General features: G+C 34.2%; 1 protein-coding gene across 1 annotated transcript in view; it reads left to right on the top strand.

Annotated features, from left to right (window-relative positions):
* LOC112457919 overlaps positions 1–14,982 on the top strand; it is an 88,896-nt gene extending 73,914 nt beyond the window's left edge. The window contains exon 3 of the mRNA XM_025021235.1: positions 14,193–14,982. Within this exon, the coding sequence (XP_024877003.1) occupies positions 14,193–14,539 (347 nt within the window). The 3' untranslated portion in view covers positions 14,540–14,982. The remainder of the gene's footprint in view (positions 1–14,192) is intronic.
* Positions 14,983–20,702: the final 5,720 nt, after the last annotated feature.

Genomic DNA, 20,702 nt, shown 5'->3' with positions numbered 1-20,702 from the left:
CTTTCATGAAATTATTTATAATATGCGAACATGACAAACTAATCGTTTATATTTACGCGGGCGACATATAGTGTCTTACATGTATTAACCTGTTATTGCGATAAATATTATCACATGCCTCGGTGGTCGAATTAGTACGACGCCCTACACGGAATGAGGGAAGTTCCAGGTTCGAATACTGGCTAAGGTAATATTTTTCGTAATAAATTTAATAATTTAAATAAAATAATAATTTAGGACTCTCGAAATTGGAAATTCGTAATAGGATGGCTATGAGAGTAAAACGCAGTTGTCTGTGCGTAGATGATCAGAATCACTGATTTATTCCAAATCCATTCCAAATGAAATACAATCGAACGTTTCAGCTCATAGATCGAGCCATCTTCAGCGATATTAAACGACAAATAAAATTAAAATATTGCACAGTTCTCCATTCCAAAGTGGTAAGTTTCCTGCTTGAAGATTTCAAAAAGAACGAAATTGAAAAAACTACTAGATCCATATCTGTAAAAGTAGTTCCCTTATTACACCAAGTATTAATTAAAAATTCTATGGTAACTTACCAAATAGTCTGGAGAACAAATGCATCAAAATAAGCCAAGCGAGGCGGGTATATAAATGTGGTGTGAACATCACAAAAAAAAATGTATAATCTGTACAAGGGATTCTGAGATCCCGACGGCACGACGCACGAAACGGTATTAACAGGCAGATGTTTTAAGTCAAATTATACAACGTGTAAGTCAAATAAGTAAGAAATAAAACTAATAAATATTCGGTGTATAAACAATGAAAATTGTAAACGTGTAGGTCAAGTCAAATTATAAAACGTGTCGGTCAAATAAGCAAGAAAATAAAACTAATAAATATTCGGTGTATAAACAATAAAATTATAAACGTGTAGATGGAGACAATAAGAAATGAAACTAAAAATTCTATGTATAGGCAATGTCAGGCGATACGACGCAAATTGTTACTCTGGGCATGGTTTACAATTTATTTAGAATAGACACTTATGCATGGTGCATAAACTCTGTATCCGTTTGCAAGTTGAGACTATTTTTTTGTAGCTTGATATGAGACATCTCTGAAACAAGTCGTTTTCCTAAATATCGTCCCCTATCTAGGATTTCAACGTTCTCCCAATCAAATTCATGGTCGAAATTAATTCTATGTTCAGTAATAACAGACTAGGTTGTTGTATTTCTGCGAATGTGGTTACGATGTTCCGAAATTCTCGTTTTTAATTGCCTCATCGTCTGACCAACATATGACGCATCGCAATTTTTACATGAAATTTTATACACTACATTTTTATTTGATTGGGTGTAGGGAGAATATCATTCTGCACTTTAATAAACTTATCAAGTTTATTCAGACTATAGAACGATAAGTTAACATCTGTAACAGCTCTTTTAAATTTTTCGAGATATATTAGAGACATATGGTACTGTAAACCATATACGTTGTCTCTCTTTGTTTGTTGGTGGAGGTTCATTCTGTTTTCGAGTGCATTTGTTTAGCAGAGATTTAATTCTAGTATTATTAGTGTTAAAAATGAATGTCAACGGGTAGTCGTTCTCTAAGAGAATGTCTATTACGAATTTAAGATTTTTTAAATGATATTTCGGATGTGAAAATTAATAATTTTTATTAATAATTTAATTCAATAAAAATAAGATGCTTATACAATTATACATAAGTATCAAAGATTATATCAATTTAGAAAAGACCAAATCCCATGGTCGAAACGTGACGATTAATCCGACCAAAACCAATGGTCGAATTATCACGACATTGCCAAATGTTGTTGAATAAAAATAAAGTTTTTCTTGTTAATCACTTATTGGCGGAACAAACATATACTTTTCTTGATTTATGTTGATTTGATATTTTTATTTATTAAGGGGATCCTATAGCGAAGGCCGAACTTTCTCGATAATGTCAACATTTCTAATCCTGTTTTCTATGTTATTGGCCTATATCCGTCTTTGTCTAACTATTGATATCTGTCCTTGTCCGATTGCTACGCCATTCTCGCTACACTGCTCATCCTATCAACCAGCATGTGCCTCTGTTTAATACAACTTTATTAAAGAAAATCTTTTTTTTTAGACTTTGAATCTTAGTTCTATTTGCACAATATTGTTTCTACGTGTTGTCCCTAGTGCAAGTGTATCATTTTGTATATATAAACTGCAGTATTTTTGTTTAAGCAAATATTGTCGTCAGGTGACAGCTGTGTGTGCTCAAATTTTTAATTTTTTTTTGTTTCTGATATGAAATTCTGTGTTATGCTCTAGATTTTTATGCGTACTTTAATTTTATAAAAGAGTTTTGCAATTCTGTAAAGCCAATTCAAAGATTTCTTAAAAAAAAAAAATCATGCGTGTGGTCGCCACGCGCGTTAAAAGTGAAACTTCTGAAGGCAAGGCTTTGCCATAACTTTTCAGAAATTAATACAAAAACAATGCAACCGAATTAGTCACTCCAAGCCGCCCGCAACTCGAAAATATAGTGTTATACGCAGTTCTCACTATATCCGTCTTGTCAATGCCGTACCCCTGATCAAATTTTCGTGACGCGTTTTCGAGTCGCAAAATCGAATTTACTTACCGATCCAAAAGGAGTTTCACTTTGTACGCCTGTTGGTCGAACTTTCGTGACACTATTTCGTGACGTTTTTTCGTGTCGCACAATCGAACTTACTACCGTACCAATTAAAGAAGTTTCATTTCGTACGCCAATTGGTCGAAAATTTTCGTTACACTTTTCGTGTCGCATAATCGAACTTACTACCGTGCCAGAAGAAGAACCGTCTTGCCAACGTCGTACGCCTATTGATCAAATTTTCGTTACACTTTTCGTATCGCACAATCAAACTTACTACCGTACTAAAGAAGTTTCATTTCGTACGCCTATTGGTCGAATTTTCGTTACACTTTCCGTGTCGCACAATCGAACTTACTACCGTACCCAAGAAGTTTCATTTCGTACGCCTATTGGTCGAATTATCGTTACACTTTCCGTGTCGCACAATCGAACTTATTACCGTACCAAAAAAGTTTCATTTCGTACGCCTGTTGGTCGAATTTTCGTTACACTTTCCGTGTCGCACAATCGATCTTACTACCGTACCAAAGAAGTTTCACTTCCGTTACACTTTTTCGTATCGCGAATCGAATTCACTACCGTGCCTAAAGAAGTTTCACTTCAAAAGGAATGTCGGTAATTACTGCCACTAGATAGATAAATGCATACTTTATTTACCCCAAGGGGTCTTAAAGGGCGTTTTTAAAGGGACGTACCCAACCCTGTACATTTCATACATTCTTGTTTCTTTCCCTGGCTTTTGTGCAATCTTACAACTCATTTGCAAAAAATCTAAATCAAAATCTAAATCAAAACCAAAATCAATCTCATTTAGATCAAAATCAAAATCAAAAAATCAAAAGTATTGTTTAATCCGGCCGTATTCTCCCATAATTTCCTTCTCCTGATGTTTGCTAGATTTCCTTCTTCCTTATTCGTTCTTTGCTTTTCCTCTCTTCCTTTCTTCTTCATCCTCGTCTGTGTCCATCAGCAGGCTCTCCTCTAGTTTGCTTGCTATCTCCTCCTCCGCAGATCTTCTTGGTCTCCCGCCATCCTCCTCCCTCCTTTTCTTTTTCTTTTTCTTCTCCTCTTCTTCTCTGAGTCTCCTCTCTATAGATTTGTCCTCGTTCATCTTAACCTTTAGCCTGCTCCCTTCCCTCCTTCTCGCGTCTAACACCCTCCATTTATCCTCCTCGCTTCCCATCCTCACCAGCATCGTCAGCCATTCTCCTCTCAGCCCTATCACGCTTACTTCCTTCACTTCCACCCTTATCTTCAGGCCCTCTGTAAACAGCTGCTTCACCTTCTCCCAGTTCGTTCTCTTTCCTATCCATCTGTTCTTTTCTATCCCTATTATCACGTTCTTCTTTCTTCTCTCGTTATCATTCCTCCCATCGTCATCGAACCACTATTTCCTTTCCTCTAGCCTGCCCCTGCTCTCTTCGCTATCGTCTCTCTTCCTTTTCCCTGTGCCTTGTTTCAGTCTACATACTTTTTTTCTCAATCTCTCAATCTCCTCTCTCTGATCCTTTATTTCTTCCTTCAGCCCACTCATTATCTCACTTGTTTGTTCCTTTATCAACTTCTCCAGTGTCTTTTTCTCTACTATTACCTTCGCTCTGCACTCCATTTCTCTTTGTCACGTACTCTCCTTCTTTCTGACCTTATCTGTAATTAAACGATTATTCTTACCATCTACCAAGTAACCTTCTTTTCCTTTCTCCTCTCTCCGTCCTACCTCATCTCCTCTATCGCCTTCATCCATTCTTCCCTCTCTCCCTTTTCGCCCAATATCCTCCCTACCACGTCCTGCCAACTTTCTCCATCCCAATCCTCCCATCTTGAACACTCTTCCCAGACGTGTTTCCACGTCTCCTCTTCTTTCTCACGTATCCTGCATTTTCTATCTTCTTTTTTTTCCCAGTATAGTCCCTCCCTAACTTCGTTGCCTAGTCTAAACCTTGCAATTCTGCTCCATCTTGCCTCCTCCCATCCCTTCTTTAGATAATCCGGAATCCCGTCCTTCCTTATAAACTTATACCACCTATTGTATCTAGATTCCATGATCTTTTCCATCCCTTCGTGTCTTTGCTTCGATTTCTCCTTATATTCCAATACCTCCTATCAACTCCTCCTCCCCTCCAACTTCTACACCGATCCCTTCCAAGTAATCTTTTCTCTCCTGCTCCCATCTGCCTATTATCCTTTCTTTCTTTCATCTGTCTTTCATTTCCTTTAAACATTTTCTTGCTATTTCTCTTCCCTTACCTTTTTCCAGCTTTCTTTCGAACTTCCATGCTCTCTTGCCTTCTCTGGCTCTCATTTTTTCCCTTTCCAGTTTATCTCTAACCATGTACCCTGGGGTTCTTCAATTTAATCCGACTATCCATCTGAGATATCTCTCGTGTATCCCTTCTACCTCCCTCCTTTCCTTTCATCCCCATATTTCTGCCCCGTATCCCATTACCGTCCATATCAAAGTATCGTATAGCCAGATCCTTCTTTTCCAATCTTTTTTCCACATCCTCTTTCCTATCCACCAAACTTCTCTTATTACTCTTGCCGCCTTCCTTCTCCTTTCTTTAACCCTTAACCCGCAAACCTGGGTCGTTTTCGTCCGGGCAAAAATCAAATGTAGTTGTAACTTTTGAAAACGGGTAGAGAGTAAAAAAAGTTATGCTCCCCGAGAACCCGCCTACCGAGTTTCAAGGCGCCAGTCCCCCTCCGGCCGTCACAGGAGACACGTCAATTCTTGAAAGGACGAAAACGACCTAGGTTTGCGGCGAACGTTGCCCAAAAACGTAAGTAATTTTTTTCGTTTTAAAGTATTCATTGTGTCCGTAAAAGTGTCACAAAAACATCTGACCGCGAAAAAAAAATTACAAAAATATTTTTGTTCAGTTTTTCTAGGAAATGGCGCAATGGTCGGGCGAGAAAGTTTCTCGAATATTGCGTCCTCGCGAGGAGAAGAATGTTGTGACCCTTAACTATTGACTTTTTATTGATTTTATTACTAATTTTTGAATTATTATACATTTATTACTGTTTTTACTACAAAATTTGGGGCTAATTTATTGGCAATTTTGAGGTCGCAAACTTAAGCATTTAATTTCAAAATAATTGCATGCAATACTTTTTTATGAAAGCTATTTTTTTCCCCTTCAATTTCCTTTTTTATTCATTTTGATATCTTCATTTGTCTTAAAGTTATGATTTTTTGAGTAAACAAATGATTTTACCCTTAGTTGCTCCATTTTTTAAATACAAATTATGTGAAAAAATTAAATTGTTTATAATTTTATGATTGATATTTCAAAGTGAAGCTTTGAAACACCATCATAAATTTTTTCAGATTTTTTGCAGCCCTTTAACACTTAAAAAAAAACGTCAGGACAAAAACGACCCAGGTTTGCGGCGTAAAGGTGCCAAAAAAACGTTTGCGGGGCAAGAGTTAATGTGCGCCTCCTGCCCTCCATTCTCCTTCAATGTGTACCCTAGATATTTGAACTCTTTAACCCATGGTTTAAGGATTACATGGTGTGCTCAATTGCCTGGGGGAATTCGGGTAATGACGTCACTCGTGTCGAATTGTGTAAACAGAGTAGCAAACGTCTAGAAGTAAAACATTTTTGGTGTTGTAATATTGGCACATGTTCATGCATTCTTGTCACACTCATGCCGCTTATGCCACTCGTGTTTGTTTATGTATAATCATAAGTCAAGTTGTACATATATACAATAATTAGAAGTACGGTACATTGTTTTGTGTGGTAAACAGTGACAATATATAAATTTAAAATAAAAATGGTGCGATGTATTGTTAAAAGTTGAAGAAATAAAACAACGGGGGTTCGTGTGAGGAAGCTGTGAATTTTTTTCAGTTACCTAAAAATGAAGTGATGCGGGAAGGATGGCCGAAAAAAATAGGAGGCTATGTTTTACCACCAAAAGTTGAATTTTTATCATTTAATTATCGTTAGTACATGCAAAAGAAGTCTTGTTGACCATATACAGCATTTTTATTTCAATTATATTGAAAGTTGTGTGTCTGTTTGGAAAAATGTAATTTTCTGTCCTCATTTCACTTAATTTATTTAGACGCAAAAGTATCATTATAAACAATTAATGTAGAATAACTAGGATATGATTTTCGTAGTTTTTTAATGACCTTTTTTGTAAAAATATTCATTTAGACGAGATATTATTGTATGAGGACAAAAAATTGTTTTAAAGTTTTTAATGTACATTTTTCAAAGAAAGGACCCTTTTTAAAATTCTGAAAAAAAATCACATAAAATGTTGTATATATTGCCTTTATGACAGTATAGTTGAAATTATGGGATCAGGTCGGTTTGCAATTAAAAATCGACTTGAAAAAATTTAAATAAATAGAATTCCCCTGAATAACATGTGAACTGTATAATAAAGAGGCCTTATTTTTTCTGAATTCAACCTGAATTATCTCCCTCAATTTTGGTAAAAAAAAAAATTGTTTTCTCTCATTTTAAAGATAATTTAATGTTCTACAAAACGCATTAATCCAAATAAACAAAATTTCAAATTTTTACGACAAATAATGTCCGACAATTTTTTGCTATGTTTCCACGTTTTAAATCGGCTACCGCCGGCATTAGCATTGCCCAAGATGTACCCTGTGGAGTAGTATTCTTATCAAAGTCTTATATATAAACCATATCTATATAAAAATAGGACTGCTACCAATAATTTATCAAAAAATTATTTTTTAGCAAATGTTTACAATTTTTGGTATAAGTATAAATGATAATGTCGGTGTTAAAAAAAAATATAGTGAAATTATTTAAAAGGGCCAAGTTTCATATGTAGATAAAAAAAATAAATGTGGTATTACATTGTCCTTTATTCTAACAAAGTATTTTTTTAATACCGACATTATATATTATTTTATACCAAAAATTGTACACATTTGTTAAAAAATAATTTTTTTATTGTCATTATGGTTATTTTTTTATTTCCAGATTGTCATACATGTAAACAAATGATTGTATGAAATATCAATACAATAATTTTTCTATTAATATTACTTTTTGTTCTAATTTTTTTTTTTAATGACAATTGTTCAAATATTAATGTATATATAAGAAACCAACAACATAAATTTCACGATTCAAAAATTCGTAGCAAAAATATAGTAAAATATGAAATGCCAACAAATTGGGATTTCTTTACATATTCTCCTTTCTAATTATCATGTCAAAAAATGTAATACCAATCGGAAATTAATTGACATGCATTGAAAGTTTCAGTACATTGAAATGAACATTCAAAAATGAATTTCAGTCAATTCATAGGCTTCCAAACTTTTCATGCTTTTAAATGCATTCCTTGTTATACAATGCATATCGATTGATGCGCAAGCATTTTTATTTTCATTACATTAAAATTCGTTCTTAATTTCGTTAATTGTAACTAACGATTCCCTCTAACATCACTGAAAGAATGTTTCAAAATTATATTTATATAAATATAATATTAAATCTCTTGTTATTAAACATTTTCAACTACCTTTTCAGAAGAAAAGTCCAATTACGAATAAAAGTTGTTATACTAATTATTTTTGCTTCTTTGCATTTTTTTTTACAAACATTAATCACCTCTCTCTCTTCAAAAATATCAGTAATAATATTTTAAATGTAAAAGGTGTGACGACAAATTTTTTTCCAAAGATCTAATTGTCGTGTATCGACTTTCCTTTTAAGCGGTTTATTGATGTACCACCTTGTGTTGTAAACAAATTAATTTGAAATAGGTAAAATTATTGAAACAGAAATAAGAAATGTAATCAAAAATACATGAAATTGTAACAAGTAATTAATAAATTATATTAAATTTCAATAATTTAATTTTTCGTTGATTATGTATACCTATAATTAGTTATATTATACTTCGCCAATACATATTTTGGTAATTCTACAGAATAGGGCTTTTTCCGAATTTTGATATTTTCTTGCGGTTTTTTTGGTAAAAACTTTTGTTGTGACTTCGACAGTGATAATCAATCGGGGGAGCCCGAAAAATATGCACCCTACCTATTATTTTTACCTATTTTTACTTTATTTTTGATAAATGTCTAGATTAAGGGCGACCTTACCGATTACAATAACCTTGATATATGTTGTCAAGGTCATGGCCCCGAGTGACCTTCAGAAAGTTTTAGCCGTTGCTCGTTATTCGTTAAAAAGTTATTAACAAAAAAAGTTTGAAAAATACGTAGGTTAGATGACGCGCTTCAAAGGTATTTAACTGTTTAAAGCGCGTCACTAACCCATGTGGCATCTCGCATATTAACTTTCCACGCATGAAAAGTTCATGCATACACTTTCCACGCGAACCGAGATTCACGCACACCCCCCCCTGCTTTCGGGGGAGGTGCGGTAGTCCCGAAATAGTTCACGCATACACTTTCCACGCGAATCGAGGTTCACGCACACCCTCCCTGCTTTCGGACCGCCCTATTTCGGGACTACCGCACCTCCCCCGAAAGCAGGGGGGGTGTGCGTGAATTTCGGTTCGCGTGGAAAGTGTATGCGTGAACTATTTCGGGACTACCGCACCTTCCCCGAAAGCAGGGGGAGGTGTGCGTAAACCTCGGTTCGCGTAAAAAATGTATGCGTGAACTATTTTGACATATATATTAGTTATTTATGCCTTCCAATGCTCAAAATAACTGCTATATTTTCTAAACTTTTTTTTGTTAATAACTTTTTAACGAATAACGAGCGACGGCTAAAACCTTCTGAAGGTCATTTGGGGTCATAACATATATCAAGGTCATTGAAATCGGTGAGGTCGCTCTTAATCTAGACATTTATTAAAAATAAAGTAAAAATAGGTAAAAAAAAATAGGTAGGGTGCATATGTTTCGGACTCCCCCGATTGATTATCACTTTCGGAGTCACAATAAAGGTTTTTACCAAGAAAACCGCAAGAAAATATCAAAATTCGGAAAAGGCCCTATTCTGTAGAATTATTCATATTTTTAAACGCCAATTTCATATCAAATTAATAATTGTTATGTTACTTTTACGGGCCACCAAAGTTATCGCCACATCCTTTGAGCCAGTAAGATACTAGAGTGCTTTTATACGTAATATATACATTATCATCGGGCAGAAGGTTAGGCTTTGTTCATGCCATTAATCGATGACAATAATTTTGTCTTTTTGCGTTAATTTATTCAAAACCAGTAAAGGAAAAAATAGTCAGAAGCATTAAAACATTCGAAAAAAGGAAGTATTGCAATTTTAATACTATTACATTCTTTGTACATAAGGCTTTACAAGTATTATTTTTTAAAATTTTCTTTAATACTCTATTTGTTGAGAAATCATTAAAGCCCTAAACAATAATACTTTCCAATAATTTCTAATAAATACAGTATAACGTATCTTCAAATATCATTCATCGTTGCAATACATTTTCAGGAAGCAGTTTTGCAACATAATCCGTTCAAATTTCTTATTTCCTAGTTACTTTTAGTGGTGGTACCGCTGCTTACACAATTCGACGTGAACAGCAGGAGAGAGAAACAAATTTAGAGAAAGAAAGACACCAATTGAGCACACCATGTATCCTTACACTATGCTTTAACCTTTTCTAATTTATTTCCCTTCCATCTCCAATCATACTTCTTCTTCCTCCCTTCTCCCTTCCTAAATCTCATTATCTTTGTCTTCTCTATACTCAGCGTTAAACCCTTTCTGTCTAAATACCCCTCTAGCCTGCTTATCATAGATCTCATGTCCTGTTCCTCCTCCGCTAGTACTGCTATGTCATCTGCATACATTAAAGTATATATCTTTTCTCCTCTTAATCTTACACCCCCCATCTACTCTTTTTCATGTAATCCTCTATGTCTGCAATTAGTAAATTAAACAGTATCGGGCTTAGCGGGCATCTTTGTCTTAATCCTTTCGCTATCCAAAATGAGTCCTCTCTTTCTTCTCCCCTTCTCACGCTGCTTTTGGTTTCTTTCAACACTTCCTCTACCCTGTCTATCAATCCTTGCCTTACTTTTCTCTCTTTCATTGCCTTAATTAAGACTTCCTTATCTACTGAGTCAAACGCCGCCTTCAAGTCTACAAAGCACTGTAGCACTGTCGTCTTCTCTTTCTCATTTCCCAGTTGTCTGTTTATCAGGTAGTTCAGTGCAAATATTTGATCTATCGTCCCCATTCCTTTTGTAAATCCTGCTTGGTTGTCGGGAATCAAGTTCTTCGTTTCTACTTCTTTCCTTATTCTTTCTGCTAGAACCGCCGTGTATATCTTGTACATCGAAGACATGATCGTTATCCCTCTCTGTAGTCCTTCATCTCTCTTCCTTCTCCTTTATTCACTATTGGTATTATCTCACCTTCCTTCGAATGTTCCGGCCAGCCTTCCCCTCTTCATACCCGTTTACATATTTCCCATATTCATCTCACCATCTCTTCTTCTCCAAATTTTCATGCCTCGTTCGGAATTCCGTCCTTGCCTATTGCCTTCCCTGTTTTCAATTTCTTAATTACGTTTCTAACCTCCTCCAGTTCTATCTCTTCCTCTTCTTGTCTGTTCCTTCCTTCTTCTCCTTTCACAACCCTGTTCTCCACACCACCCATTAGCTCCATGAAGTATTTTTTCCATTCTTTCAACTTTATCTTTTCGTTCATCCTCTTCCTTCTTTTCCTTACTCTACCTATCAACTCCCATACCTTAACTTCCGTTCTCGCCTCTCTTATTTCTCTGATCATCCTATCCTTCTCCTCCTTTTTTTTCACATACTTTTCTATACTTTTTCCTCCCTACTCTATATATTTCCACCTCTCCTTTTCCTTTTCTCCATTTTCTTAGTTCTCTCCTCACTTCTCTCTTTCTCCCCTTGCACTCTTCATCTCACCATCCTCTTCTGTTCTTGTTATCTCCTCTACCCTTTTCTTTTTCGTTCTTCTCTAATACTTTTCTTATCTTTGACGTTCCTTCCTCTATCTCATCCTGCAACTCTCTATTTCCTCCTATCTTCCCTAACCTCTCACCGAATTGCGTTTTTCCTTCTTCGCTCCATATTCCTCTTCTTTTTATCCTTTCCACCTCTTTCCTTCTCTACTTTCTCCTTGCGCTACCTCTTATTCATAGCATTAAAGGGTGATGGTCTGAGTCTACCCTTTCTCCTACTTCTAGTCTTTCCACTTTTCCTCTGATATCCTCATCTCCTATAATGTAGTCTATAACTGTTTCACCTTTTCCTCCTGTGTATGTGCATTCTCCTTCCTCATCTTCTTTTGTACCTCCGTTTAAGATCATCCATCCTCTTTCCTCGATAAATTCTAGTAGTGTCCTGCCATCCTTATTCATCTTCTTGTCTTTAGATTTTCTTCCTCTCTCTTTCCCTTTTTCCTCGACTTCCTCCTCCCAACCTCCCTCCTCTCTCGTTCTCGCATTAAAATCTCCACCTATTATGGTCCTTACTCCTATTTCTCTCTCCTCCGTGCACTTCTTCAAGCCTTCTTATCTATGTCTTTGTTTATATATACTTCTATTATTCTCCAGATTTCTTCTCCTATTCTTATCTTAACTTCTATTTTTCCTTTTTCCTCTTCCCTCCTTCTTCCTTCCTTTATCTCTTCTAACCCACTCCTTATTCCTACTAACATGCCTCTGCACGCTCTACCTTTCCTATTCCTCCTGTTCGCTATCTGTACTCTCCATCTAAATTCTTTTGGTAACTTTTCTTTCACCTTCTCTCATCCTTTCTCATCCATCCATGTCTCCATCATAACAATTACATCCCACTCCTTTATCCCTTCCCAGAAGTCCTTATCTTTATTTGTTATACCTGCTACGTTCCAGAAGACCACCTTCCACGTCTCCTCCCCCCTCCTGTTTTCTCCTTCCTCTCCCTCTTTATTTTCCTCCTCCTCCTCTCTATCATATCCTCCAGTGACTTTCTCTCCCTCCTCCTTTATACTTCCTCCGTCCTCCCTGACATCATCTGTAGTGTTCAGTGTTTCTTCTGTTTTCTTTCCCTCTTCCTGTCTCCCCTCCTGTGTCTCTTCTTTCCTTCTCTTGTTTCTTGTGCTTTCCATTTCTTTGTCCTCTTTCTTTTCTTTATGCCCTATGAAAGTAATTCCTCTCCTCTAACCTTCCTTTACTCTCGTTCCATCTCCATTCCTTGTTGTCCTTCCATATTTTTTGGTAACCAATCGTGATACTTTTTTCTTTTTCTCTCTTCTCCCTTGCTATCTTTCTTATCTCTGTTTGTATCTGTTTTTCCTCTTTGGTGAGATCATCATCCAGAAAACTTCATAATGTCTTTTTTGGATTCCCAGTTTTTGCATCTCAGCAACCTCATTTTATTGTTTCCAATCCTATTTCTTGTATTTCTTCAGTGATCCTTTTTGTTTTGTTTAATTCTTCCATCAGCTTTTCGAATTTCTCTTTCCTTTCCTTGTCGTTTCCTATTTTCTCTTCTTTCACGATTATGTTGTTTCTCCTCCTTCTTCTCTCCGTCATCTCCATACTTCTTTTTATCTCCTTCATTTTCCCTATCAACTCCCTGCCTTCATTCTCTTCTGCGTCCTTCACATCTATCTTCTCTTCTAGCTTTTTTACCCTTTCTTCTAGCGCTTCTCTTTGCTTCTCTCATATTTCCTCGCTCCTCTTTAATTCCTCCTTTAATCCCTTAACTTCGTTTTTTATTTTCTCTTTATCTTTTTTCCTTTCCTTCTTTTGTTCCTTTATTTTCCTTAATATCTGTTTTAACAGATCTTCTGCCGCCATGTTTCCTTTACCCTCTTCTTCTTTTTTAATCTCCGCTGGCAGTGATCTGTTGACCCTTCTTGCTTCGTTAAATTTTTCAAGAATTTTTTTCTCTGCTCTAGCCGCTTCTTCCTCTATCTCTTTTCTTTTTCTTTTCTGGATGAGATCTTTGACCGATCCTAGGCTGTCCGTTCTTCCTCTTTGTTTGGCAAGCTCCTCCGCCTTTGTAAGCCTGCCTCTTGCTTTCTTCTCCCCTTCGCCTTCTTTCCTCTTTCCTTTATCTCCCTGCTGTTTACTCTCTATTTCCATTTCCTTCTCTGTCTCCATCCGCCGTTTTTACCTTTGCCTATCTCTCCTACTCGTTATCTATCCTATGGCTGAAAGCACTTTTAGTAGTTATCCCTTCTATATCCGAACTAGCCTATGCTCGCTTGCGCGTCACTGCCTTCCGTTTTATCGTCCCTCTATATTACCTCACGTCTATGCCGTAACGGTCACCTCTCTCCCGTCACTTTCCTTACCTTTTCTCCTTTTTATTGTCTCCACCCTTTCTTAACCTTATCGCCTCCACCTTCTCGCACCTCCACACCTCCTTGCTCTGCTGCTCTCGTCCTCTCCAGCTCTCTCCAGACCGTACTTTCGCCACAATCTTTCTCCTTATTGCACGCACACCTGTCGCTATCAACGTACCAGCAATATAATCTCAATTACTGCCACTATAGGATCCCTTTAAATACTATATATTATTAAAGTATTGGACCGTTTTTTAAAAAATATCCTGTAAAATCATTTGTATATGCGGATGCATATCATAATGCGAATTGCAGGTGTCGCGGCAATACCGGCAGACAGCTACACAATGCCGATAGCCTATGCGGTCGGCAGTATCTTGGTGATCCTGATGTTCTGTCTGATCTGTCATCGTAGACTGCGCCGACGATCGCATAACATCCCGATCAACGAGTTATCGCCGCAGCGAGTGGTTGATGATCGGGGCCATTGCTACCATCATCATGACCTGCTATATCATCAGCACCAAAATCACGCATCAAGGCACAGCTTTAATCAATATCAACTAGAACAGCCAAGTCCATCAAGCGAAAGTGACGAGGGTGAGGCAGAAGAACTCGAGCCAGACTGCGACCAAGAGACCAGCAGCCCTGATAGTGTGTGATATTAATTACAGCGTCCTATGTGCAAATTATTATTATCATTGTTACACGCTGCAATAAAGAAAAGTCGAGAAAAAGTAGAAAAAATTAGTGTGACATTTATCGTTATGTACGCGTTTCATAACAGTGCATTGTAAGTTTTCTATGGTACACGACGTATGTAGTACGTGTGTATGTGCGTGCGTATGGTACATACATATAAATATTTTGTAAGCAAAAGACTAGCAATATGCTAGTAGTTCGCCAACAAATTCAAACAGAATATTGTGATAGATTGTAGTATCAACAGCGTTCATTAATCTTATGTTGTGCCAGCAAAGTCTATTGACATAATCTGATAGTAGATTTCCAGCAGAAACCGAGCAGAATCTGTCACTTCATAATTCATTTAAATGAAGTGTACTAAGTGCTGCAGTCAATTTCATTATATTTTGTTGAAGGATTCTGTTATGTTCATACTGATTTGTTTTGCCAACAAAGTTTGTAGCAGACATCGTGTATTTGTTTTTATTAGATTTAGTTATTTAGGTGTATATGTTAAAGATATTCCACTTAACTTAAACATTTTAAATATCTTACTTGTTTTTAATGATGCTAAAGAATGTCAAAAAAATATTATATATTATTTGTTTATATTGTTTTGAAGGGGCAAATATTATGACAGGCAAAAAAATTGTTCTCAAGGTCATATTTTTCGAGATTTCAAGGTTATCCATATTTTCTTAAATAGGACAGCATTATCGCGTTGTAATAGCTGAAATAAAGATCAATCCAGTGATGATCTATAACAGTATGATTCTACTTTTATGTGACTTTGAGTATGACAAATCCAAAAATGTATAAGAACAGAGACATAGGCAATGAAATAATTATTTTAGAAAGATTGGTAAAGAAAATTGATTTTAACAAATACTCAACATAATGCCTTTGATACATTTTTGTAGATGATAAGTGATCGATTCCTTGATTTCTCTTACAGTTTCCTGATTAATATTAGCATATGCAGTTCTAATACATTCTTTTATTTTTTAAAAAATATATAACAATATATATAATATAATATATGTAGAAATATTATTATAAATGACTGCTTTGATAGTCCTTCTCAGAACACAAAAACCATGCGGTAGCGTAAAATCAAATAAAGGCGAAGACTATGAAATATATACATTATTTAATACAGGCTATAAATGCATTATGAGCTGGATATCCATTGATACTACATCTGATTTCTTTGAACTATGGAAATTTTTTGTAATAGTTTAGGTAACTCAGTGGTCAAAAAGTTTACATATTTTTGCTCATTCAAAATGTTATTAATATGATAATGTAATCAACACACAGAGAGAATTTTTTCTTAGAATTTACCTTGAAATCATGATAATTGTGGGACAATATGTTACTATAAAGAATTTTATGCGAGCTATTCTGATTAATATCTACCAATAAAGAATATTAATATCTATTACATTAAAATATAAAATATGTTTGATTAATTTTACTAAAATATATCTAGGAAATTTCAATAATTTTTCAAAACATACTAATATGCTTGGTAATTTTTATCACGTTGTTTGTAAAATGTTTTTTGTATATTTCAAAAATTCCTTAGTTGCCAAGTTGTCCTAAGTTTGTAGTAAATTCAATGGTAAAATATAACACAAAATTCTCTTAGTGCGAGAGTACCACAGCATACATTTATACTCTACGGACGCTGGTGTACAACTTGTCAAAACTATTTTGGGTTTTTAAAGGAACATTAATGTATATTGCTTCTTCATAGAGGAAGCTTTGTTTTCGTAAACCTCGTATATGGACCTTTAATCGCGTATAAAGCTAGGTCTAATCAACCAAATCTTAAAAAATTACATAGGGTGTTCTAGGGTTAAATGTCCTTACTTAAAATATAAACTTAGAACCTCAAACAAACAAAAATTTCCTCTGGAGGTATGCCCGTAAACGCTTTGTTTAAGAGATATTGACATCTAAACATTTTCATTATAAAATTTTATGAAATTGTTATCAGGTTATAATAAATAATTTAATACTGTGCTTCAACTACTTTATTACTAGAAAATATGAAAATTTTTACATAATTATAAATTTTGTTCAAAGTGACGGCTTTTTTTGAACATTGTGACAGGCTTGGCGTCTTTCTATGACGGCAGCCGTAGCAGAGCGATACTTGTGAGTAGCTGCTATTATTTCACATGCTTGAATAATTCTTCGTTGTAAAAAATTAATGTCAGGACCTGTTTCAGGAACAATTTCATAAAATGTGAAAAAGAGGGAGATTGCAGAAATGTTTTACATAAAAAAAAAAGGAACAAATGAACACGATCAATTTAAAGAAGGACACTAAAAATCTCAATCCACTATATGATAAAATTATAAGAGCTACTTAATAATTTCTCTCTATGTGTATGTTTTTATTTTTTTATTTTATTAGTCAGTCGCTGTCTTTCGATTCGGAACGACGTGTCACCTGTCGGTTCCGTTCGCATTATGATTACGGCTCTCTCTGGATTGCGACTCTTTTTTAAAATGTTTGACAAAGTTTCTAGAACTGCAAAAACGTTACGTGTGGCTAAAGTAATTTCGTGAACTTGATAAGATAGGTAAATATTTCCTTTTTACTTTAATTGTTCCTTGTGCGATATTTGTTTCTGTAACGATGTGCTTGTAATGACTTCGTTATTTATACTTTTTAGAAATCTCTTGATAAGGACACAAAAATAGTGTCGAAACGTCGAGTTAATGTAATGTAAGAATCTTCGACATTAAAGTCAGTTTGGTCAAAATATACAACTCTTGTTAATTTTTCACTGACGAAGAAAAGACTTGGTTAATTTCATAAAATTTTATAATGAAAATGTTTAGATGTCAATATGTCTTAAACAAAGCGTTTACGGGCATACCTCCAGAGGAACATTTTTTCTTGTTTTGAGGTCCTAAGTTCATATTTTAAGTCAAGACATTTAACCCTAAAACACTGTGTATGAAATAGGGGTAAAAAAACTAAAAAATATAAAAAATTAGAAAAATTGCTAATAATAAAAAGGTTACCGATTTATGTTTAAAAAAGTCTACGTAATTGCTCTAATTTCCGCAAATTTTGAGATATTGAGGTTATTTTTTTTATGGATAGAGTAGGGGAGACCGGGGATCCCTTATCATTAAAGGTGGTATTGATTTTGGCAAGGATCGGTGAAGGGGTCACCAATTTTTGCCTAAAAAGCTTATATAGAGTATCATTAAAGGAAAGTTGTTTTGAATTTAGCGAGGTTCGATGAAGGGGTTACCGATTTCTACCTAAAAAATATATAAGTTATTTGATGGATAGAGTATCATTTAAATAAGGTTGTTATTGAATTTAACGAGGATCGGTGAAAGGGTTACCAATTTTTACTTAAAAAATGTATATACGTATAATTTTATATAGAATATCATCAAAGGGGGGAAGGTTGGTATTGAATTTGGCGATAATCGGTAAAAAGGTTTTTTCTTTATAAAATTTTGAATTTTTTAAGAAATGTTTGTGATTGCTCTCAGAAAGTAATTTCTGCAAATTTTGAGAGATATCAGGCTATTTATAATTCTATTATATTTCTCAGTTTTTTCTACCTCTATTTCATATATAATAATAAATTTTTTAAGATTTGGTTGATTAGGCCCAGCTTTATACGTGATCAAAGGTTCATATGCAAAGTTCATGTATGGACCATGTAGCCTAAACTCTCAAAGTCAACATTAATTTAAAATTACGTCAATTGTAAAACCCTTGTGCTACAAAACTGACCCTCTATCAATTTATAAAAAGGTTAATTAAAAAAGTGTGCAAATTAGAAACTTGCACATTGCTTCCTCATCATTACAGATCGCTACCATTGCTCTTATTTTATTTCGCTCATAAAACTTTCTCTAAGCTTCCTGAGAAAGCCAAACTAATAAATACTAATAAATTATACATTAAATAAAATACAAGCTTCCTCACAAGAGGAGCTTTCTGAGCGAAATAAAATAGGAGCAATGGTAACGGTCTTTAATGATAAGGAAGCAATGTACAAGTTTCTAATTTGCGCACTTTTATACATATTTAATTGCCCATGGCTTGGAAAAGTAGCTTTATTTATAAATGAACGTAAAAAGGTTTGGTTTTGTTTCTTTATATTTGATACAATGCCAATTTAAAATTAAATTAAAAAATGCGATTCTGAAAGTCGGTGTCGTAAAGATCCTGATATAAAAACATGTGGAATAGATAGCATTTACAATAATTATAACATTAGACTATTGTCATAATCGAACTAAACATAATGAAACTTCTTTTTAAACTTCCTTTCTAAACCGATTGTAATAAATTAAATCAGAAGCTTATTAATATTTACAAGTTATAATAAAGAGAAATGTTTACAATTAGTTGATATTGAGACTACGAAAAACGTATTTACTAATATCAAGTTTAAAATAATTATCATATTATTTTCCTAGAAACATAAGAGAGGACCAAAGAATCGCTCATTTATTGTCTATAAAAATATCGAAATTAATAGGTTTGTGAAGTTGGGATCCCAAGATAAAAATTTTTACAAAATGACTTAAATGTTTACAAAATTGATATAGCTGATAATATAGCATTAATTGTTCAGACTTTGTCCACATCTGTTCATAAATAATCGTTTTTTGTTCACTTTGCAAAAAAACTAAAAATAAAAAAAAGTTGAACAAATTTCATCGTAAACATTCCTAAATGTTTTTTAAAATTATATATTATATAGATTCTGATTATCTACTATTTGTCCATATTTGTCCATAAATAATAATTTTTTATTTAGCTTGCAAAAAAACGCGCGTATGTGTACATAGAGTATCCTTGATTTAGCGTAACAATGGGGTAAAGATGTTCTGAAGGCACTGTCTTAACTAAAAATATACAGGAAATATTAAAAACACCGATATTAATTCTCCAGGAATCCAAAGACAAAAAAATGTAGGTACATAAATAGTTACGGAAAATCTAATAGAATGTAAAAAACGTAGTTTTAGTGACTAAATAACTATTACTGCATTTTTTTTTCAAAAATTTTTTTGTAAATTGTTTCAAACTTTGCTATATTTTTGTTTGTTGATGATCTACTTGTGTGTAAAATATTATTATATTGGTAGCATTTTTTAATGTTTACACTTTTTCTTTGTAAAACTCGGATATTCAAAAATTAATAACTTTTTATTTAAATTGTCGATCTGAATCAATTTGAAAGGGCCCGAACTTTGAAAGAGAATACAGAATATGATATTAAATTTTTATCAATTTTGTAGCATTTTGACAAGCTCTGTATAACATCTTTAATGACAGATTCCTATATAGTCTTTTTAAGATAAAAAAATTCCAACACTAAATTATAATAATTTTTAAATGAGAAATGTTTAAAGTTTACCAATCAAATTGTTTAAAAGCGCTTGGATACATATATCATACGATAGTGAAAATGTAAGAGACGTCATTCATTTCTGATACGTTTTATGTAACATCTTTGATAGTTCGGTATGTATTGTGTTTCAAAGTCAATACTTTCAACAAAATTATGATTTGTATCTTATTATTATTTTTATTAAAACATTCCACGCTTTAATTAATTAATCTTCAGTTACCTCACGTGGCCTTAAGTGACCCAAGGCGTATTTAAAACTCGCGCCCTTTTTGAACGCGCAGTGGTGGAGATTCCGGACCCGGGGGAAGAAAGTTTAAAAGTTCTAGCACTAGCCTGTCAGGCCACTTGCGAGACTCAGTCCGGTCGAAACAGCCGCGGCAGACAGTGACAAGTTGGAGGGTGGGGTCACTTAGATCTAGGTGAGGTAATATTGTAACAAAAACGTTTTTTGTCAAAATACAAGTAAATAAGTAAATCTTATTAAAAACAGTGTATTTATTATTATTATTATTATTATCATTATTATTATTATTATCATTATTATCATTATTATCATTATTATCATTATTATCATTATTATCATTATCATCATTATCATCATTATCATCATTATCATCATTATCATCATTATCATCATTATCGTCATTATCGTCGTTATCGTTATTATCGTTATTATCATTGTTATTGTTATCGTTATCGTTATCGTTATCGTTATCGTTATCGTTATCGTTAT

The sequence above is a fragment of the Temnothorax curvispinosus genome, unplaced genomic scaffold (genome assembly GCF_003070985.1).
Source record: "Temnothorax curvispinosus isolate PA1 unplaced genomic scaffold, ASM307098v1 QBEX01008436.1, whole genome shotgun sequence".
Taxonomy (NCBI): domain Eukaryota; kingdom Metazoa; phylum Arthropoda; class Insecta; order Hymenoptera; family Formicidae; genus Temnothorax; species Temnothorax curvispinosus.
Note: the sequence above shows the minus strand (reverse complement) of the source record. Positions and strands in the feature narration are given on the sequence as shown.